Source organism: Malania oleifera, chromosome 6 (assembly GCF_029873635.1).
Source record: "Malania oleifera isolate guangnan ecotype guangnan chromosome 6, ASM2987363v1, whole genome shotgun sequence".
Classification (NCBI taxonomy): domain Eukaryota; kingdom Viridiplantae; phylum Streptophyta; class Magnoliopsida; order Santalales; family Ximeniaceae; genus Malania; species Malania oleifera.
This window is the reverse complement of record NC_080422.1, coordinates 81,113,350-81,137,497: the sequence shown is the minus strand read 5'-3', so window position 1 is coordinate 81,137,497 and position 24,148 is coordinate 81,113,350. Positions and strand designations below refer to the sequence as shown.

The window sequence follows — 24,148 nt, the reverse complement described above, 5'->3', positions numbered from 1 at the left end:
TATAAGAATTTAATACTAAATTAGGACGAAGTTCTTCTCATGAAAAAATAATAATTATCAAGTTACTTCAACGATCTTATATTGAAATTCGAAAATAATCATTTCAAGTCTACTCGCTATGGGCTTGAAAAAAAAAAATTTATACTACCATTTGTTTCATGAAAATAATCTTTTTTTTTTTTTTTTGTAGACTTAGAATTTTCTATTAGAGCCAAGGATTGAAATTCAGGATAGAAATTCTGCAAACCAAACATAAAAACCCAGAAAATAACTTTAGCACAATTCGCCATCATGCAAATAATAATAATAATAAATGTATAAATGGGAGCAACACTTCCAAAATGCATGACATTTCAAAAGACCCTTGTAAAGAGTTATTTTCCCATTTCATTTCACTTTCATTTTACATTAGACACCATTCAGGTCAATGCAATCCAAACAGGTGCATTTGACAAGCCACAACTTTTTCTTTCAAGCAGACCATTTCGACCAACACATCCATGTCACCCTACTCACATGCACTGGCAGCGAAACGTACACAAATGGCTTCCAAACTCTGAGATCACATCCACAAGGCCTCCGTAACCTGCGACTGCTGTAACCTGAACAAAAGCATAGGATTCGATATAGAAGTTATTCCTCTAAACATTAGTCAAAACAAGCCCCACCAAATAGCAACGTTCAATCACTAAAATTTAAGATTGGAACACAAGACGAATAGCGATTGATGCAAAATTCAATGTTTGGAAACACAAAAGTTCATCCACGCTAGTTCTCCCTCTCTCTCTGCTTTTTTCATTACCCCCCCCCCCCCACCTTTTTTTACTTTTGGATACGCTGGATTTCCTGAGCTTACGCGTCAAACTAATCTCACGCCTACGCCAGCTGTGCCCACAGCCAACACGTAGGAGGTAAATCCAAATGTGCGGTGCAAGCAGCAGGTTTCGAACTCGAGATAACCGTTGCAAGCAGCCTTCTGGGATAAGTTCTTACCACTCTCCACCCATTTTCTTGGTGGAGTGGGGAGGAGAGGGGAGGGGACTCCGGATGACATTCCAGCATAATCGGAGTGATTGTTCTAATGCATACCTGATTCTAGCCTGGTACTTCCAAGACATACAACCATGGTTGGACGGGCTCGCCAAGCAAGAAGGGAGAAACTGCTAATTAGCAATTACAGAATTAAACATTTGGGTTTTGCTATTTCTGATCTTAACAGAACCTACTATTGACAATGAGGTTGTAAGGGGTGTCATTCAGTTGTTACAGAAAAAAGATAAAAAACAACGGAACAAGCTTGCATTCAGAACATGGCAGCCGCTAGCATCTCACCTAAGATGTATGATACATGTACATGCATGAATAGCTAGGGTTGGCAAGGGGCAATTCAGGATTTGAGCTGGCGAATTCAAATTATTTATTTGATAAGGATACTTGACAAAGAAAAGTTGGAATTTAGCACAATTCCTGGCCATATGTCCAGTCTGAAAATCAGTGGATTGAAGTTGCACTTGTTTCAGTCATGGGTTTAATACATATCAGCAGGAATATAAAGATTCAAGTACCAAATCCAAATCCTAGCATCCAGCCCTCTCTAAGATGATTAAATGACATTGAGTAAAAACAATATTGGAAATATGCCATCTTTTGAATCAGCCTACCAAGCCAGCAATGGCAGTATAGGTGACGACAAAAGGGAGAAAATTGTTGATATGCAAAAACAGATGAAATCAATGGCAATTTAATTGTAAGCAAAAGCTTCCCAAAACAGGAAAAAATTAATAATAAATAGGCAATCACAAAGTAAGAGAAAAGGAAAATTATTCAGGTACGTACACCCGATTGATGCAAGGAAACAGAAAATGCTGACTGAGGAGCACATTGTATTTGTGAGAGAACCATGCCATTTATGTCAAAACGACTGAGTAGAGGTTGCGCTCCCACTGCCAAAATCTGAAATGAAAAATGAAATTATATAATTGTGACTATTCTGCCAATATTAAAAATGCAAGAAATATGTTTTCAAAATGACAACTAGGATTAAAAGGTCAAAATTAGGCAAAGGTGCAAAGCAACTGGGGTGTGTGTTGAAACGCAGTCATGAACCAGAACAACTTTACACAACATTGTGCAATGCAGAGTCATTTTATGAGAGAAATTCCATTAATCGAGCAATTAGTTTAGAAAGTGCCATCCCACAAACACCATAGATTGGTTAATTGGTTTACTCTAAAATAACGAAGACCTTTAGGTACGTCTTAATTGCACAGATGTAACCAGTAGTTTAGAAATACAAGTACACTATTTTAACAAAAAAGCTATTGAAGTGAGGCAACAACAAGAAGTTCATATTCTCAGCTTTCATAAAATAAATTCAATAACAAAAGAAACCAGCAAAAAATATTTTCATGAGTAGGTAAAGAAATATAAAAAGAATTCACCTGATTGCCATGAAATAATACATCTTGTGTAGAAGCATTAGTGGAGATCCTTGTAACGCATTCACGAGCAGGAAGATTCCAGATTGTTAAACTCTGGCCACTGCCACAAGCCTATGAAAGCAAATATCAATCAATCAATCTCCACAGGGCAGATAACTATTGTGGGAGAATTATCATTGAAAACTTCAAAAAGGTTAACTGCATTTATTATGGCCTCCACTTAACCATGCTTCTGTTTAAGTTGACATCATATATCTTGGTCTTCCCTTAATGACAACCCTGATTATGACCATTGGTTACGTACCAGGTGCCACTTTGGCAGTAAAATTAATCTCACAATAAAAGAAGGCAATACATACATATATAAATAGAGGAATATTGTACAAACTGAAAAATGATGCAGTGCCATCTCATATGTGTGAGCATGTGTGTACCTAACACCTGCAAAGCTCTTGATACATATTCATTTCTATTATGTCAATCAATACTGTTAATGGTTATTTTAGTTATCTAGCATTATTAGTGTGTTAGTGTTATGTTAATGAGTGAAAGTTAGTGAGGGTAATATGCTCATTGGAATGTCCTTTGACATATATTACAAATAGAGGGAGAAACCAATCATTGTGTTAGGTCTTCCATTTTACCCAATTATTCAACATGTTATCAGAGCACGATCCAACCTAAACCCTAAGCTCAAACAAAAACCAAACCCTAAACCAAATTATAAACCTCAAAAGGATAATCCACACAATCAAAGACCAGAAGCAAAGTCCAGGAGCTGCCGGAAAATACTATAGTTGCCAGAAAAATCCTGGATGCTTCTGCCCTTTCAGAAACTCAAAGAAACACCTTATATTTTTGGAAAATAAAATGAGGGCCCTCAGAACCTGCCAATCTGCTGCCTTGTGAAATTTCACAGCCAAAGAGCTCCAACCGACAGCTGACTCCACGAGCCGGTACGTGAGAGAGTTTTGAGCAAGATTTCTGCTCCCATTTTTTTCCAAAATGTTCTAAATACCTCCATACATCATAATGTCAAGTTGTTCATCATGTATTTTGTTAAAAAAATTCAACTTTTTCGATTGTTTACTCGGAGCACTCTGTTAATGGTTGTTTGGTACTGTTAGAGCTGTGAGCTGGTTAATGGTGGGCAAGAAAAACTGCAGAACCAAACCAACCGAACCAAAATCAGTTAACCATTTTTCTGGTTCAGAATTTTAAATATTTTTTGTTATCGATTCTGCCCATTCAATAACCATAATTATCCAAACTGAATTGAACCGATATGCTATAAATATATACAAAAATATATATATTATATATCATTTTATATAACATTTTAATAATTTAAATTTAAAAAGTATTATTACACTAGGATTGACGCTTAATTTTAATGATGAACATTTTAAATTTACATGTTTAATATTATGAAAGAAAAAAATATTATTTGTAGTGACTTTAAAATTTTAAATACGGTTCGGTTTGGTTAACCATTGGATACTAATCTAAAAATCAGTTAACTGAAATGTTTTAAACAATTCAGTTTCGGTCTGCATTTTCTAGTGAACCAAAACTTTGGTTCAGTTAATGGCTCAAGGGGTATGGTTTGGTTAACCGAACCATGCCCACCTTTAGTGCTGGTTTCTTGGTACTATGTATGAGTTTTTTGGTGCTGTGGAAGCTTTATGCTGGTTTAATTGTGACTTATACATGGTGGGTCACCTTGTTCGTGGTTGCTCCAATTGTTGTAGTGCTGTGTGTTGGTTTCTTGGGGCTGTGTCTAAGTTTCTAGGTGCTGTAGCAGCCTTGTGCCGATTTATTGTGACTCATTCATGGTGGGTCACTTTGTTTGTGGTTGTATTGATTGTTCCAACAATCAATCTTGTTATCATTGGTCTAAGTTTGGGAGTTTCGAGATGGAGTTTGCAAATCCCAAAAGTATGGATCCCTCGTTAGTCACTTGTTTGAGTGAACCACATACTGTAACTATCTCAGAGGAGGAGTAATTGAGGTTTCTACAATACCAATTGTCTCAACAAGCATCTTATCACATTGTATCTTTTGCCTAGAAAGGTAGTCCTATACATTGCATGTCATCTAGTATCACTCCCACTAGTCCTTGAGTTATCAACTTTGCTACCACTAACCATATGACATGTGCAACCAACTTCCTTTCCGTCTTCTAGTATCCTAAAAACCTACCTCAACTTACACTTGCTAATGGGTCCACTACTACAGTTAAGAGGATAGAAATAGTAAATCCTACTCCCTTCATCTATCTTTCTTCTGTTTTGCACATTCTTAAATCCACTTTCAATCTCATGTCAATTAATAAGCTTACAATGTCACTAAATTGTTCTGTTGCCTTCTTTCTTGATTATGTGGTTATTCAGGATATAAAGACAAGGAAGATAATTGGCACATCACGTGAAGCTTATCGGCTTTACTACTTTGAGTACCTCTCTCCTCTCATTGCCTGCACAGTTGCTGCTAGACTACTTCAAATCAATTGTTACCTTGGTCATCCATAATTGAACAAGTTGAAAAAAGTTCCTACCCTGAGTTCTATGTCTAATCTTGAGTGTGAGTCTTGTCAATTGGGAAAACATCATGATGTTCCCTGTGCTTCCCAAGTCAAGTTGGTTAGTCCTTTCATGCTAGTCCATTCCAACGTTTCGAGCCCCAGTCGTGCCATGTCAAAGTTAGGGTTTTGGTTCTTTATTTCATTTTTTGATGACTACTTTAGGATGACTTGGCTGTTTTTAATGAAAGATCATTCTAAGTTGTTTAATATCTTTTGTGCCTTTTGTTCTCAAATAAAGACTTTGTTTGATGAACTAGTCAGGATACTTCATAGAATTAATGCTAAGGAGTACTTTAGTACCCAATTCACTACCTATATGACCAATTCTAAGAAAATCCCATCTCGAAGTCACTCATATCCTATTGTATCAAATGAATGTCCCCAAATTTTTTTGGAGTGATGTTGTGCTCACAACTTGCTCCCTCATTAATAAAATGCCATCCTCTCCACTTGCTGGTAAAATCCTATATTCAGTTATCTTCCCTTAGGCTCCTTTGTTCTCCCTTCCTCCTCGTATATTCAGTTGTGTGTCCTTTATTCATCAATTAACTCCAAGAATGAATAAATTGGATCCTCAAACTATCAAAATTTGTTTGGGTTACTCCAATATTCAAAAGGGATATCAGTGTTATATACTACTTTACAATGATTCTTAATCTCTGCTAATGTCACCTTTTTTGAGTCTACACCATACTACTATGATTTCTTGAGTTCTATTGACCTCGATGAGTCCCTTCATTTGCCTTGCCTTCCAGATCCTGACCTATTCTTTGTGCCCAATTCCCCCACATCTTCATCCAATTTGAGTCCTTCTCCCCACTTGTATTGTCCCAATTTGGAGGTATACACACGATGACTCAAAGGAGGAGAGCCTCCTCCAAATTCTACTTTTACGCCTCATCAGATGATCTTATTTCCCATGAAGTTGATCCTTTTATAGCTGTTTAGAAAGGTCAATGCACTTGTACCCAACATCCAATCTCTAATTTTGTTTGTTATGACTTTTTGTCACCCTCATATTACTATTTTCTTAGTACTCTATCTTCTATTGCTCTTCCAAAATCTATTTTGAAGCCCTATCCTAGTCTGGGTGGAGGACTGCAATGGATGAAGAGATCTGTGTGTTACATGATAATGTTACCTGGGATTCTCTTCCTCCTAACAAGTATGTAGTTGGTTGTCACTAGGTGTACAATGTGAAAGTCAATCCTTATGGTTTTGTGGCTTGTTTGAAGGCCGACCTTGTTCTAAGGGATATATTCAAGTGTACAGTTTGGATTATTCAATATTCAGACACATTCTCTCTAATCGCCAAACTTGCTTCAATACGTTTATTCATCTCACTAACCACTATTTTTCATTGACCTCTACTTCAATTAGATGTAAAGAATGCTTTCCTACATGGTGATCTTCAGGAGGAAGTCTATAGGGTGCAGCCACTTGGTTTATTGATCAGTGGGAGTCAGGCTCAATGTGTCGAATTAAGAAATCATTATATGGATTAAAACAACCTCCTAGAGCATGGTTTGGCCGATTCAATGTAGTACATAAATTTGGCCTCCAACACTGTGCAGTAGATCACTCTGTATTTTATCATCATACTTCATCTAGTAGGATTTTGCTTATTGTGTATGTGGATGACATTGTGATCACTAGTGACAATGGTCAAGGCATCCAAGACCTAAAGCTTTTCCTACAAAGTTTTGGATCAAAGACTTAGGACCATTGAAGTACTTCATCAGTACAGAAGTATCAATATCTCACATAGGTACCGTCTTGTCACAGAGGAAGTATGTTTTTTAATCTTTTAGATGAGATTGAGTTGTTGGAATCCAAACCTGTTGATACACCCATGGGTCCCAACAGTAAGTTAGTGTCGAATATGGGTGATTTGTTGCCTAACCTAAGACAGTGTTGGAGACTTGTTGGAAAGTTCAATTATCTCATAGTCACTTGACCGAACATATCTTTTGCAATAAGTGTTTTGAGTCAGTTTCTTGATTCTCCGAGAATAAGTCACTGTGGTGCAATTATTTGCATCTTGAGATATCTCAAAGGTGCACTTAGGAGAGGTCCCTTAGGTCAAGATTGCGGTCACACTCATATTCAAGGATATATAGATATAGATTAAGCCCACTCACCTTCCAATAGAAGATCACAATCGGATATTATATCTTTGTTGGTGGTAATTTGGTTTCTTGAAAGAGTAATAAACAAACTGTAGTGACTAGGCCAAGTGCTGAGTCAAAGTATAGGGTCACAACTCACACTACATGTGAGCTTGTTTGGAGAAAAACATGTTTGACGAGCTGGGGTTTCCACATTCTCAGTCTATGGAATTGATGTGTGATAATTAAGTTGGTATTCATATTGCCACCAACTTGGTCTTCCACGAGCGGACAAAACACATTGAAGTTGATTGCAACTTTGTTTGGGAGAAGCTTGTGCAAAAGCTCATCACAACCACTTATGTGAAGTCCGATATGCAGCTTGCTGACTTGTTTACTAAAGCTTTGGGGGATGCCCATGTTAAATTCAATTGTAACAAGCTAGGAGCATATGATAATGCTCTAGCTTGGGGGGGGAGTGTTAATGGTTATTTTAGTTTTCTAGCATTACTAGTGTGTTAGAGTTATGCTAATGAGTGAGAGTTAGTCAGGGTAATATGGTCATTCGTATTTACTTGACATATATTATAAATAGAGGGAGACCAATCATTGAGTTAGGTCTTCCATTTTACCCAATTATTCAACAAGTACCAAACAATGCAATCACACCATTATGGAGCATTTTGAGTCCACAAATATTTTCTATATGCAACTGAAAGAGAAAATTAGCAGTTATAAATATTATATGCACGTCCTTAGTATTTCGACACAAATGACAACAGATCAAAATTCTACCAATGAGTGCCCCAAGGGCAATTGTTGAAGAACCTATTTAGGAAATATTTTTGCATTTAATGTGATTGTTAACCTTGAATATGATGGTTTGGGCTGCACTTAATGAAGAATATTTCTTAAAATAGTAATCTTAACAAGTGCCCCATGACCTAACATTGTTGTGTGTTAAAATGTGTAGGTCAGAAAAAAAGTAAGGAATGCATTTTATACAGTTATAAAAAGTTATAGTTGTTGGAACTTTTAAACATTAAATAATAAAGAGAAGCAGCCAATTACAAAATAATATACATCTCAACATGAACTCTTACCAACCAGCTCTCACTTGCATCAAGAGCAACACAACTAACACATGGGAAGAATTCTTTCAACTTCAAGTCCTCCTCTGGATCAATCACTTGAACACATTTTCCACTTCTGCAATCTAGGTAACACCATTAAATAGTTATTAAAGTATAGAAAAATTATAAGGAAAAATATGTGCTAGTTAAAGAATTGTACTAATATATGAGGAAAAAAATAAAAAATAAAAACATGCAATCATCTTGTCTAGTATTGCCTCAAATATTTAAAACTACAAGGGCGAGTTTTACCCCATATTCGTGCAGTACCATCCTCTGCACCAGTTATGATCTGTACACAAAAAAGACAAATATACTCACAGAAATCACAGAAAAGATCTATTAGGAACATAAATTGAAACTAAAATACTCGAGGCACTATGATAACGACTGCATGATGGGGCTTCTCTATGAAAATTGATTCAGCATCACTTGAATAGGCTGCAGAGGGTTAGCATTTGTGATTATTAGGGTTTATGTTTCCTATTTAAATTGGGATTTTTCTTTATATGTAGTGCTTATGTAATGGCAATAAGCAGATTGTTATGGACTTTAGGAATGGTTTGAGTTTCCCCCGGTGTCTCTCTTCTCCATCTCTTGGCACCTTCTTCTCTCCTGCTTTCATTACCAGGGCCAAGCGTTGGCTATAAAAACTACATTTTAGTTGATCTCAAAGATGAGAAATTTATTCACATCGATGGCAATTCCAAATAATGAATCTTATTGTTTGCAAAGATAAGAAAATGTTTGCAATCCTCAATGATAAAGCATATGGACAGCATAATAATTAATCAGATTTACCAGCATGTTGCCACTTAAAAATTGTCAGAATCAAAATTCGACATCAGATTGGTAGCATCTTTTGTTTAAGTATAACCCAATAAAGGATCATACTTTCTACAATCTACAATATAACAAGAAGAGCAAATTTGTTTGTGGGCAGAAGTTTCCACTAGGTAAAAACAGTGGGTAATTCTTCTCCTAAAACAGCAGAACCAACACAATAAATACAAAACAAAAGACAATGGGTAATTCATTATTCTAAAACAGCAGCTGTTATGCTTGGGATTCACTCACAAGTTGTTTGCATTGTCCATTGAAGAGTTTTGTTGAAAGAAATTCTTTTTGCCTGTTAAAAATGTAAATTTGTGTGCATTTTTTTCATTTTAATCATTTTTTTATTTCCTAGCCCTGTTAATTCCCGCCCCCCCCCCCCCCCCTTCTTTTTGTATGGTCCTTGTGGTTGTTCCATTCCCTTGAATTTTTCTCACAATTTTGGGACGATCAAATCATTTTTATAAGTTAAAACAATCAAACTATAACAATAATGTAAAATAAAATTAATTTTGAATGAGGTTTGCATTACTTGATAGGGTTAAAAACTAGTTAAGCAACAAACTGCAAGAACAATTGTCAAGATAAACAACAATAGGCAGGAGGACCTCGACCTGATTGCATGAACTACGGGCAACAATGCAATGTAAGTAGTCTGAGTGCCCCCTGAAAACCATCTTGATTTCACCTTTTTCCTGAAAATTTATTATTCAGATCATGTTGGCAAAGGTACAGCAAACCATATATGCCATCACTTGAGCATCAACACCTTGAACTATATATTTTCTTTTGGCCAGGCCATGAATGCCATGTTCACCTTGAACAGATACATACCAGATCCCAGCAATATGCACAACAATCACCAGCAGCTGCAAAAATGGATCCTCCCTGTTGTAGAAGAAAAGAAACAACATAATATCATTATTAAGCAGAAAATATATATATATAATAATGTGTAAAAGTAGCTTCAGTTAGTATTATGATTAATGCCAGGAAACCAACTCCAGTCATGCAAGAAATGTGCACAAGCTAACATAAGAAAACTGATCAAAGATACTATTAATAGGCACAGATATAAACTTCATTTTTTACCTTCCTTGATTATCTAACCCAGCACAATGGTAGCGAAGTGGGTGGAGGAATCATGTAAGACAAGAAGATAGAAAGACAATACACCACATACAAACACACACACACACACACAATTTTGTTGGCAAATACTTGATAATTGATGCATTTGTACAAGCATGGCTAAAACCATGTCCATCAAACTTAGGTATTGGGAAGAACATAAATTTTCCATGTATTTACAGGGAAATATAAATCAGACTACCAATATTACACATTTCAAAAAAAAGGGAAAAAAAAAAAAAAAAAAAAGCATCTAGCTGTATATAAACTATAAAGTGAGAAATGCTATGTTGTACAGAAAGTACAGTTGATTGCAAACCTGAGTGTCAACAGCAATGGCATTGTTTTCAGGGATTGGAGATAGAGCACCCCAAGGACCTCTGAGGGACAAAAAAAAACACGCAATGAATCTAAGTGGGTGTTTCTGGCCTAAGAAAATAAAAAGTTGGCATGGCAGGAACAGAAAAATACTCAAGTAAGGGAACAACCAGAGATAAAGAAAGAACAGAGAAATTAACTTGTAGAATGGCTCTTTTATCCAAAAAAAAAAAACGAAGAAAAAGATGGCAAGCTCTGCCAAAAAGTGGACAAACAAAAGACAATTCTGAGCACAATTTAAGCATCAAGAAAATAATACCAACAGAAAACAAGGAAAAAAAAATCCTACAAAGCTTCACCCACATTCATGCAGCATTTAGACCTTCCCCTCTTAACATCTCATCAAACTTCAACCAAAGTGATACAATTTAGTATTTAAAATGCAGAATATCAAAACCTTTGTGCTATGGGGAGAAAAAAATTGAAAGAACTAAAAATAATCATGGATTTAAAAGTAATCTGAGCATAAAAAAGGAGACATTCTGATGATGATGAAGAAGAAGAAACAGAGAGGAGGAAGAAGGGAGATACAAGGGAGGGAAAGTTCTTTGTTATGGTATATGATGCATTATTTCGCCATGCTTTGGTGTTTTGCCGCTGGTTGGTTTGAAGGAGTGAGTTTTTCAGATATTCAGAGGGATTGGCAAGCATTGTTAGTTTGATTTGTATTTTTTCTCTTTTCTTTTCTTTCCTTTTTTTGGATAAGAGGAAAACTTATTCTCCTTATGATATATTCTTCCCTTTCTGATGAAATCACCTTCTTTTCATATTAGATTAAAAAAGGAAGAAGGAAAAAAAAACTAAAAAAAAAAAAAAAGGAGATACAATGGGGGGCAAACAAACACACCTTGACTTCAGTTACTAATTTACAAAAACTAACTTCCACATGGCTTTCACAACCTACTAATAAGAAAGCCTAAATCACAAGAAATTACAGATAAATCCCTAAAGATGCATGATATTACAAGAGACTCCTAAAACACACATATAACAAACCCACCCCCTAATATACATAAGCTTACTACAAATAAACTAAGGTTGTGTGTGGGAGAACAGGTTTCAGGCCTTGGATATGGATTTGTGTAGATTTGATCATTTGAACAAAAGTCAACACAATTCAATAGAGTCTACTTAGCATGGATTTGTGTGGATTTGAAGGTGAGCGTGAGTGTCATTTGATTTGCAGCATAGCATACAAACATCTATATCAATCACCTTATAAGGTCTACTTATCTCAAGCAAGTCATTTGTATGTATCATGTTGTGGACTAGAGTCAGATAAATGCCTGAATCATAAAAGGAATCTTTGCTTTCCAAACAGCATTATTCAAAGGGAAAGGGGTAGGGGTTGAAGGTTTTAGAATATGAGTTGAGAAAGATTTAGGGGTCATCTCTTTGCCCTTAATGGCCTCTAAATAGACGTTGGGTTCTTAACGGTCCAAAATTCAGCGAACTAGTATTGTTTGGTTAGCCTCTGAAACAACTCTGGATTGCCTCTAGGAGAATCAGCAAACTCCCCGGTGCTAATTCGGGAAGAGAAAAAATCAGAAGCTTTTTTTTGGCTTTTTTACTCCTAAAAAATAACACAAATTACACAATTTCGGCTCTCCTCACACGATCACCCAAACAAATCATGTCCTATCTCTCCAAGCTCTCACCTCTTCGGTCTCTCCATTGCTAAATGGACACCTCCAGTGTTGTCTCTCTTCTTTCGACATTCTCCTTGCTCCTTCGACACTGGCATGTTCTCTCCCCTCTTCTCCTTCTTCCTTTTCAATTATGTTCTGGTTTTCCTTTATTTATTTATTTTTTTGCTAGTTATGCTTTGGTTTATCTACTGCTACACAAGATCTCAAAATATGATTTGGGAAGACCCATCTTGCTTGAATTATCTCCGACTGGTGTGGCTTTCAATTTTGGAAAGGCTCACATATTTTTTTGCATATTAAAATGAACTCGACTCTTTCGGTAAATCCAAGCCCACAGTAGAAAGAGACAATGAATGCAATTGATTTTTAACCCTTCCACTTCCTTTGTGGGGATTTACGAAGATTTTTCTTTGTATATATAGAGGATCGAAATGTTAGATCCATTGATGGAAATTATAAAACCGAGATTTTTGCAGAAGAAAGGTGGAAAAAATGGAGAAAAAGCAAGTATTTAGTTGAAGTGTTAAGTTGAAAAAAATAATTTCTTATTATGTTTCAATAAATAATATTTTATGTTTTAAAGTACTTACATTAGAAAATATTTTCAATTACTGTTTTATGTTTTAAATTTGAGACACATTATATTGATCTCAGAAAATGTTTATTAATTTTAACAAACAGGTTTTCCCTTGATAGTTTAAAGGATTAAACTAGAAAAATACATTTATTCAGAGGTTAATTACCAAACAACTAAAATAATTCAGCATTCAGATTCAGAAACTAGTTCCAAACTTCCAATTATATTTAGAACCTGGTTCACAGATACAGAATTGCATTCAGCATTCAATGCTAATTGCTAAATTTTATCAAATGCCCCCTTAGAAGAGAAAGACCCTGTGGAGTCCCCAGTCCAAATTTGGGCACCCCCCTCCCCCCGGGCAACAGGTGGTGGTCGGAACCAAAAGAAATTGGAAGTTATATGAAAGACAGCCCTGCTCTAGAAAGAAAAAAGCTAAAATTGGAGCATTATAAACAGCAGAAAGTCTAAGAAGCAAGGCACAACAGTTCCAACAGAGTCTCTCCCATCCAAATGTCCTCCTGGACACATTCTATTACCATTACCAAAGTGAGTAAAAGGAAAGAAAAGACAAGCTACCTTAGAAACAAGCTTCCAGGGGCTTGTGTGGGAAACATTGCCACATCCATTTGTGCCCCACCCATTCTGATGAATTCAATACTTCTAATAACCTTGTGCCACAAGGAATTGGCCTCTAAGGGGAACTTCTATAACCATTTTCCAACTAAGGATATGTTTTTAGATTCCGCATTACCAAGCGCGAGTTCCCCCCTCAGATTTGGGTCTCCTAACCACATCCAAGCTCACAAGGTGATCCCTCTTATCTTGCCCAAAACCAAACCAAAGGAAATTTCTCACAGTTTCTAAATCCCTGCAACCCTCATGGGAAATCTTAAAAGAAGTAAAAATAACTAAATGGAAATATTAGAAAGGGCAATGCTAATAAGAGTAATTCTATACCCCCTAACAATGGATAAGCACTTTTCCAGCCATCTACTGTCAACAACTGGATCCCAGAAAGCAACCGACAAAATATTAACCTCTAAAGGAAGACCTAGATAAGAAAAAGTCCAAGTGTAATAGTCTCAGCACAACTCCAATGAGGTATTGTCCACTTTGGCCCACTGGCATTACGGTTTTGTCCCATAAAAGGTAGCTCACATAGTTGGAGTTTAAACCAACCTTATAAGCACAAGATCTCCCTAGTACAATGTGGGATTGTGACACTAAGACAGAGTTGCACCCAGCTAGAGACCGAAAACCCTCTAGGCTCTAACTCACCCATACTCAAATTAATTCCGCCGCCCCGCTTTTGAACAAATGCATCTTCAAAACAAAAATCATCTAAAAAATTCTTAACATCGTAAGGACCTTGCAGTCCAAAATAGAGATAGTATTGACTGTAAACAGAAAATGAGACACCTCCTCCCTTCCAATCAAAAGGCCCCTTATCCCTCCAACATCCTGGGCATGTGAAACCAACCTACTTAACCATCAACTACCATGCTAAACAAAAAAGGAAACAATGGATCCCCCCTGCCTAACCCTCAAGAAACCATAAACCAGCCTTAAGACTGCCCATTAACAACCACTGATATATTAGTAAAGACACCCTCTTATCCAATTTCCCCACACTGCCCCAAAACACTTTCTTGCACATCACATTATCAAGAAATCCCCAATTTACCATATCACAGGCCATTTTAAAATCCAGTTTAAAACCAAACCTTCTTACCCCTCCTTACATCCTCAACCATCTCATTTGCCACCATGATATCATTGAAGATTTGTATATCTTTAATAAAAGGTCCATCGTCTCTATATCCCCCAAAAGCTCCCTTAGTCCCCTTTGACAAGACCTTAGTTAAAACCTTGTAAAGGCTGGTCACCAAACTAATTGGCCTGAATTTCTTTACCCCCCTCAAACACTCCTTAGGAATAAGTGTTGTAAAATTTGGATTCACACTCTTCCCCATCAACCCACTACAATGAAACTCTCCCAAAAAAACCTCAAGACATTTTCTTGCAGCACCTCCCAACTATCCCGACAAAAGGCCATAATAAAATCATCTAGACCCAGTAAAGGGCGTCCCTGGGCCATAAAGCTCCTTGCTTTTCGAGGGTAGGGGGAGGGCCATCACAGTGTACGCAGCCTTACCCCTGATTTTATGTAGAGAGGCTGTTTCCTTAAACTCGAACCCATGACCAACCGGTCACAAAGAAGCAACTTAATGTTGATCCAAGGCCTGTCCTCTATCTCTAGACCCAGTGCTTTTTAAAAAAAAAAATAGATAGAAAAAAGAAGCTTTATTGAGACAAGAAAAGAGATGAAAATAAATTGAAGAAGAACAAAAAAGACTGCATCAACTTGATGAAGTCACCCAATCTTGGTTAACATCTTGAAAACGGCAACATCTAAAACAACCTGCACTATAAGCCCAAAGAGATGTCAAATACTGAATTCTGCCCAAAGAAGATCCCTTCACAACTTCTTTCCAGAAAAAGAAAATTCTAGCATTCCTTTCCAACCAAATTTCCCAAAGAACAGCACAAATACCAAACCTCCACAGCTTTCCAACATCCTTCCCCTTGCCAAAACCAACAAAATAAATACTTAAACGCTCCTCACCCAATTTTGGAGGCCTTAAGTCCCACTAGGTGGGGTCGGCTACATGAATCCTCTTCCACCAATTCACCCAGTCCATAGCGTTTTCCTCTATTAGATTAAAGGCTATTAAGCCCTTCCTCACTACCTCATTCCAAATTATTTTAGGCCTACCCTTACCACTTTTCATGCCAAAAACAATAACTAACTCACTTCTCCTCACAGGTGCTCTACTAGGTCTGCATTTCAAATGCCCAAACCATCTAAGCCTCCCCTCCCTTATCTTGTTTTCAATCAGTGTTACACCTAAATTATTGCATATATGCTCATTTTTCACTTTATCTTTTAATGTTAAACCACTCATCCACCTTAACATATGCATCTCAACAACTTTCAATTTTTGTACATTTTTCTTAGTTACCCAACATTCTGAACCATAAAGCATAGTTGATCTTATAGCCGTCTTATAAATCTTTTCTTTTAATTTTAAGGGTATTCTATGATCACACAACACACCTAACGCACTCCTTCATTTTAACCAACCTGTATTAATTCTATGTACTACATCTTCTTCAATTTCCCCTTCAACTTGCATAATAGATCGAATTACATTTCATATATTTTGTCTTATTCCTACTTATCCTAAATCGTTTAGACTCTAATGTGGCTCTCCAAAGTTCTAGCTTAGATTCCCCTTTGCTTCTACTATCATCAATCAACACAATATCATCTGCAAGCAACATACACCAAGGGATCTCATTTTTGGGTATTCCTAGTTAGTTTATCAATTACTAAAGAAAAATATAAGGACAAAAAGTAGAACCTTGATGTACAACTTTATAATTGGAAGCTCTCTAGAATCTCCTCCTACAGTCCTAATGCTAGTCACTACTTTATCTTACATATCCTTAATGACCTCCGTATATCCATTGCAAACTCGCTTCTTTTCTAATACCAACAAAGAACTTCCCTAGGCACTCTATCATAAGCTTTCTTTATGTCAATAAAAACCATATGCAAGTCCTTCTTCTTTTCCCTAAACTTTTCCATTAAACTTCTTAAAAAATAAATAGCTTCTGTAGTTGATCTCCTAGGCATAAAACCAAATTGATTTTATGAAATCTTCGTTTCTAATCTTATTCCATGTTCAATTACCCTTCCTATAATTTCATCGTATGATTCATAATCTTAATTCCACGATAGTTTTTATCCCCTAAACATTTCCATACTTCAATAGGTATTTTATGTGGTCCTATATATTTCTCGCTCTTCATCTTTTATAATGCTATCTTAACTTCAAGGACTCTATTTTGCAAATAAATTTCCTATTTTTAGTCTTCCCCTCATTTGTCACTTCCAAGTTCAATCTTTCATTTTGGTTTTCATTAAACAACTTATCAAAGTATCTCCGCCACCTTTTTTATGTCTTCTTCTCTAATTAAGATATTATCATTCTCGTCCTTTATACATTTTACATCACCTAAATACTTGCATTTTCTTTCTCTAGTTTTAGCAAGTTTATAATTGTCTTTTTCTCCTTTTATATCTAGTTTACTATATAAAGTATCATAAGTTCTATGTTTAACTTCATTGATAGTCTATTTTTTGCATTTTTTCTCGCTTCTTTATATTTTTCAAGATTTTCTATATTTCTACAATTTTGCCATATTTTTTATACCAATTTCTTTTTGTCGTAACGGATTTTTGGACTTCTTGATCCCACACCAACTTTCGTTACTACCCAAATGTCTTCCTTTAGACTCACCTAAAATCTCTTTTGCTATCCTTACAAAAAGAATTTGCCATTTTATTCCAAACAATATGTGCATCAACCTTATCCTCAACTGTCCAATCACACTCTTTGTTCATTTTATCTTTGAATTTTACTATATTATCTCCCTTCAAGTTCCACCACCTAGTCCTCTAGTGTTGATTTATACACTCCTTCTATTCCATTTTTTAATATGTATATCTAATACTAGGACTCTATGTTGTGTAGTCAAACTTTCACCTAGAATAATTTTACAATCCTTACAAGATAGACGATCTCCATTCTTAGTTAAGAAGAAATTTATTTGGCTTTTATTATACCCACTCTTGAAAGTTATTAAGTGTTCTTCTCTTTCTATAAAGCAAGTATTCAATATGACCAAATCGTAAGACATGGAAATCTAAGATTGTATCACCGGCCTCATTTTTATCTCCATATCCATGGCTTCCATGTATCCTCTCATATCCTATATTATCCATGCCAATGTGACCATTCAAATTAGCTTCTATAAGTGTCTTTTCAGACATTGGTATCCCTTGTAAAATACTATTTATATCTTCCCAAAATTGTCTTTTCAAATTTTCTGTGAAGCCTATTTGGGGAGCATATGTACTAATGACATTCACTATCTCCTGGGGTAAAGCTATCCTGATTTTAATGATCCTATCCCCTATTCTCTTAACATCTACTACATTATCTTTTAGGTCTTTATCTACAATAATACCCACCCCGTTTTAATGTTTTTCTTTACCTAAATACCAAAATTTAAATCCTGATTTTTCAATTTCTCTAGCTCTCTCCTACCCATTTCATCTCTTGAAGGCAGATTAAATTAATTTTTCTTCTAAACATTATTTCCACAATTTCTGTACTCTTTCATGTAAGAACCCCTTTATTTGAAGTTTCTAATTCTATCTTAGATTTTGTGCCAATTTACTAACCCTCTTCCTTTTATACTGACTTGGTATATTTCCTAGACCAAGGTGAATTTGGTAAGAACTCATGATAATAAAATCTGACAAAGTTTTACGCCTACTTAACACAACCCTGCTCCTTTATCCGGTCTTAGGACTGGCTATGTGTACAAAGAATTTGTGTTACACAAGCGAAGTACACGTTTGTGTTTTTTTTTTTTTTTTTTTGGCAAATTTACTTCACATAGACAATTTTCTAAGTCACACCCTACAACTAATAGAAACCACACACACAATACAATGCATTAAAATATTTTAAAGCATACAATTTTGGGTATGAATCCAAGCTAAACTTAAAAAAAAATAAAAATAAAAATAAAAAAAAACATGCAATTGAACTTTTTGAAAAATTTTATTATTCTAAAACTTGCAAATGGAAAACACAAAATTGCATATACTAAGCCTACAAATCAAAACACAAAATCTCCGCTACTAACCAACTATTGGAACAATTATTAATAATAGTACTAAGAAAAGAAATGACAAGAAAAGGAGAATATCTCACCGGTGACTGAAACTAAAAAGGTAATGACGACCACTTGAAAAATACTACCATAAGTACCTTTGACGCAAAAAATTTGATGCTGCTAACAAAAATCAATCGAAGAATCTTTAAGCAACAAAGGATTGCAAGAATTCTTCGAATCTAAATTCAAGGTTCAAATCCAAGAATATTGAAGAAACAAGATTCCTCAACCCATAAAATATTTATTGCTTCTTCATCAAGAATCTGTAATGAACCCACTTGAAATCGAATGAGCTCAACACAATTTGTAATGAACTCAAGCGAGTGATAATTCCTTGAATGAATGAATTACTCGCAAGAAAACGAAATTACAAAGATGAACTGAATTTAATACTTCAAGGCATACAAAGGAAATGGAAATAAGAAAGAATAGGTTGGCAGGTTCGAGAGAGCCACTCTCCAGAAACAGAAAAACAAATTGATTCCAAAAATTCTACTCCCCTGTATTCCCGCTAACCCCTAGCTTTATACATAACAAACTCTAACTACTATTCTGGAATACCCCATGCGCTCTACTGCAGTTGGCAGCTCGGCCCAGCACCCGGCCCAGCTGCCACATGATCCATGCCTCGGCCCATGACGACTCAGCCCGCGAAGAGCTGACCTGCGAGTGGCCGACCCGCCCAAGCTCCCCACTCAGTTCGGCCTCTTCTGCCAACCTCAGCTCCGAACCCCTGGTCCGAGCTCCCCTGCGCCCACTTCTGACAACCTCAGCTCCGAACTCTCGATCTGAGCTCCCCTGCACCCAGCCGTTTCGTCCAAGCCCCTCAAGCCCTCTATTCAAGCTCCCCTGTAGCGAACCGCCTCGTCCGAGCCCTTCAACCTGCTCGGCATCTTCAATCTGACGATCAACTCGGACCCCTTCTGTTCGAGCTCCCCTGTAGCGAACCACCTCATCCAAGCCCTTCGATCTGCTCGGATCCCCTTCTGGTCGGTATCTTCGACCTTATTCATGACAATACCCTCCCCTTCAGAACACCTTGCCCACAAGGTGAGGGAATTTCTCCTTCATCATGTGGTACCACTCCCATGTCGCCTCCTCCTTCTCCTGTCCCTCCCACCTAACTAGTATCTCCGTTGCTGGAAGGTTCCCCCTTTTTTTCATACGCCGTTCTAAGATCTCTTCCGGTTCTGGGCTGAGGGTTCCATGGGAATCTATGGGGGGAAGCCGTGGGTTTACCCTATCAGATGCCCCAAGATGTGGCTTGAGCTAAAATACATGAAAAACCGGATGGATCTGGGTTTCCTCTGGGAGTTCCAGTCGGTATGCTACTTCTCCAATTTTTTGTACCACCCGAAAGGGTCCGTAGAATCTCAGTGACAATTTCAAGCTCCGCCAAACTGCTACAGTTGTTTGTCGGTAAGGTTGGAGTCGAAGGTACACCCAGTCGCCCACTGAAAACTTTCATTCCCTTCTCTTTAGGTCAGCATACTTTTTCATTCGCTGCTGCACTTGTTGCAAATTATGTTTAAGGAGATCTAGGGTGAGACCTCCCTATCCGTGAGGTACTCATCTACCATTGCCACCTTGGTGGTCCCAGGGATATAGCTGATGAGGGATGGTGGTGGTACACCATACACAATCTGGAAAGAGGTAGTTTTCGCCAAGGTGTGGTAGGATGTATTGTACCAATATTCAGCTAATGGTAAGTGCTTCACCCAATTTTTTGGCGTATCTCCCACAAAACACCTAAGGTATCCTTCCAAGCACTTGTTCACCACCTCTGTTTGGCCGTCCGTCTGTGGATGGTAAGCCGTACTAAATTTCAGTTGGACTCCTCGTAGATTAAAGAGTTCTTGCCAGACTTTACTTAAAAATGTGGTTCCCCTGTCGGAGATAATTGATCTTGGCATGCCATGTAACTTGAAAATGTTATGAATGAAATTCTGTGCTACTTGACTTGCCGTGTATGGATGACTTAGGGGTAGGAAATGAGCATACTTAGAGAGACGGTCTACCACTACTAAAATGACATCTTTCCCATGTGAAGGGGGTAATCCTTCTATGAAATCCATGCTGAGATCTGTCCACACCTCTCCTAGAATGGGAAGGGGCTGTAGTAAGCCTGTCGGGTAAGTATTTTCTCCTTTCATTTGCTGACAAATGGGGCATTCCTTGATGAACTGCTTAACTTCTCTCTTCATGCCACACCAATAGAAATCTCTTCTGGCTCTCCGGATTGTTTTTTCATATCCCTCATGCCTTGCTACTGCATTGCCATGAACTGTTTGTAATACTTGTTGCTTGATCTGTTCGTTTCGGCCTATAAACAGCTTACCTTTGTAGAATAATAACCCATCCCTCAGAGTGAACCCTTCTGCTGGTGTGCCCGAATGAATTTGTTGCTGGATATTTTGTATTTCAGCGTCATCGGCATATGAGGCTTTTAAATCTTCGATCCACCCAAGAGTGGGAAGAGAAATAACCATTATACTCGCCTCATTGTTTGTTGGGTGATCGTCTGTTGGATTGAGGGTGTCACCTTCTGAATCTTTTCTGGACAGAGCATCCGCTACTCGATTTTCTTGTCCCCTTTTGTACTGTACTATAAAATCATATCCCAGTAGTTTAGTGATCCACTTCTATTGCACAGGAGTACCCATTCTTTGTTCCAACATGAATTTTAAACTCTGCTGATCTGTTTTGACAATGAATCGCAGCCCTAAGATATATGGTCTCCACTTATTAACTGCTGTCACTAAAGCTACCAATTCTTTCTCATAGGTTGACATGAGAAGGGCTCTGCCCTTCAGGGCTTGACTGAAGTATGCTATGGGCTGCCCTTGTTGCATGAGTACTGCCCCAATCCCCTTGCCTGATGCATCACATTCAATTGTAAATTTCTTCGTAAAGTCTGGTAGGGCTAGAACAGGGGGAGTAGACATGGCCTCTTTTAACTCCCTAAAAGCCTTCTCAACTTCCTCGTTCCATTGGAACCCGTTTTTCTTAAGTAAACTGGTCAGAGGTGCGGCTATGGCTCCATACCCCTTAATGAATCTTCTGTAATACCCAGTAAGACCTAGGAACCCTCTTAGAGCCTTGAGAGTCTTAGGTGAAGGCCAGTCAATCATAGCTTGTAATTTGTAGGGATCTGCTCTCACCCCCCTACCCGATACCAAATGTCCTAGATACTCCACCTCTCGACAGCCAAATTTGCATTTACTTCTTTTGGCAAACAGTTGTTGATCGAGTAGAATTTGTAGGGTCATTCTTAGGTGGTTGAGGTGTTCTTCCATAAATTTGCTGTACACCAGAATGTCATCAAAGAAAACCAGAATGAATTTTCTAAGATGTGGTCGGAATACCTCATTCATCAAACCTTGGAAGGTTGATGGTGCATTGGTCAGTCCAAAGGGCATTACAAGAAACTCGTAGTGTCCTTCGTGTGACCGGAAAGCGGTCTTAGGGATGTCCTCTGCCCTTACCCTTATCTGATGGTACCCGGATCTCAGATCCAGTTTTGAGAAGACCTCAGCCCCATGTAGCTCATCCAGCAGCTCTTCAATCACAGGCATAGGGAATTTATCCTTAATGGTAACCTGGTTCAGAGCACGATAGTCCACACACATTCTCCAGGTGCCATCGGCCTTTCTTACCAACAAAACAGGAGAGGAGTAAGGACTATGGCTCGGTCGTATGGTTCCTAACTCCAATAGCTCCCGAACAATCCTTTCTATCTCCTCTTTTTGAAAATAAGGGTATCTGTAGGGTCTTACACTGATGGGAGAAGTTCCCTCCTTAAGGGTGATCCCATGGTCACATGACCTAATGGGCGGTAATCCCCTAGGCTCTACAAAGACTTGCTGAAATTCCTCCAACAGGGAGGTTAGAGGTGGGGAGATGCTGTCCATTGCCTCTTCTTTTATCCCTTCCAATGGTTGTAGCAGGATTCCCTTTCTCTCCAAGCAAGAGAGTTTTCCCTCCACTACTTCTTCCACTAACGCCTAGGAAGTGAGTCCTTTCCAACAAACAGTTTGGCCATTATGGTTGAATTTCATAGTAAGTTCTACAAAATTCCACATGATTTCGCCCAGCGTACTGAGCCACTGAATTCCCAATACAATATCACAGCCCCCTAAAACCAAGGAGTACATATCAGCTTCAAATCTACTCCCTTGCACCACAAAGCTTACTGCTGGGCATCTTCCCTCACACCGGATCTCTTCTCCATTAGCTACTTTCACCTTCACCTTCTCCCCACTATCCAAGGTCAGCTTAAGTCTCCTGACCAGAGCTGGATCAATAAAATTGTGAGTGCTTCCTGTATCTACCAGTATCACAAAGGATTGTCCCCTAAAACAACCAACCACTCTCATTGTTTTAGAGTGAGGGGATCCCGTCAGGGCGTGTAGGGTAATTTCCAATTTGTCCTCTCCCGGTTGTTGCTCCACCCCTGCCTCTCCCGAACAATCATGCCCTACGAACTCAGGGGATTCCGCCTCCTCGTTAAAACAGTTGAGCTCATTTCCTTCCAACAAGAAAAGTTTAGCAACCCCACATTTATGCCCTGGATGCCATTTGGCATCACAATTAAAACACAACCCCTTGCTTTTCTTTTCTCTTATCTGCTCTGGGGAGTATTTGTGGACCTGGGTGTTGGGTTTGGCTGCTGGTTTGGTCACAGTCAGGTGATGAGATGGGGTAGAGTGCTTGGGTATGATATACTTCTTAGTCGCTAGGAGGTTTTCTTCTTGTATCCGTGCCTTACCATAAGCCATGTGAACATTGATCAGGTTCCAGAGTTTCACTGCCCACCTGATCTCCTCCTTCAATCCCCCCATGAACAAACTGAGCCAGTGGCCTTCATCAAGGTCTCTGACTCTATTGGACAATTCCTCGAACTGTTCCTTGAATGAGGTTACAGTAGAGGTTTGTTTTAGGTTTGATAACTGCTCCAACGGGTCGTCATAAGGAGCGACTCCAAACCGGCTATGCAAGGCTCTTTCGAATGCCTCCCAGCTTGTTAATAGACCAGACCTCTCCAGGTCTTGGAACCAGATTAAGGCCTTGTCCTCCATGTGGAAGGAGGCCAACAAAACCCTTTGATGGGGTGGAGTTTCATGAAACAGGAAAAAATGATTGACCCTATAGAGCCAACCTGCTGGATCCGAACCATTGAATTTAGGGAAATCAACTCTCACCGTTTTAGTTTGAATACCTGCTCTGTGTTGCTCCCCATTGAAGCTCTCACGGTGTTGGTATCCGAAGTCGTGGCTCGATGTCTCTCCTGGCCCTTCTTGGTTGAGTTTCTGCTTGCCGAGATTCTTCACAGCATTGGAGAGAGCTCCCAACTGTTGAGTCACGGTGTTGAGTAGCTTCTGCTGTTCAGCTTGAGTGACTTGCTGCTCTTCTTGTGATCTCCTCAGGGCAGCGATGGACTCCAACATCTGGTTCATGCGAGTTCCCTCTCCCATGGTGGTAGGAGCTTGTCTCTGA

At 38.1% G+C, this 24,148-nt stretch overlaps 1 protein-coding gene across 1 annotated transcript in view; it reads right to left on the bottom strand.

Annotated features, from left to right (window-relative positions):
* Window positions 1-292: 292 nt before the first annotated feature.
* Window positions 293-24,148, bottom strand: part of LOC131157525 (THO complex subunit 6) — a 43,576-nt gene continuing 19,720 nt past the window's right edge. The window contains exons 6-13 of the mRNA XM_058111750.1: window positions 10,551-10,611; window positions 9,935-9,988; window positions 9,715-9,795; window positions 8,519-8,558; window positions 8,237-8,349; window positions 2,442-2,552; window positions 1,837-1,953; window positions 293-602 (exon numbers count right to left, since the gene is read on the bottom strand). Coding sequence (XP_057967733.1) covers window positions 513-602; window positions 1,837-1,953; window positions 2,442-2,552; window positions 8,237-8,349; window positions 8,519-8,558; window positions 9,715-9,795; window positions 9,935-9,988; window positions 10,551-10,611 — 667 coding nt within the window. The 3' untranslated portion in view covers window positions 293-512. The remainder of the gene's footprint in view (window positions 603-1,836; window positions 1,954-2,441; window positions 2,553-8,236; window positions 8,350-8,518; window positions 8,559-9,714; window positions 9,796-9,934; window positions 9,989-10,550; window positions 10,612-24,148) is intronic.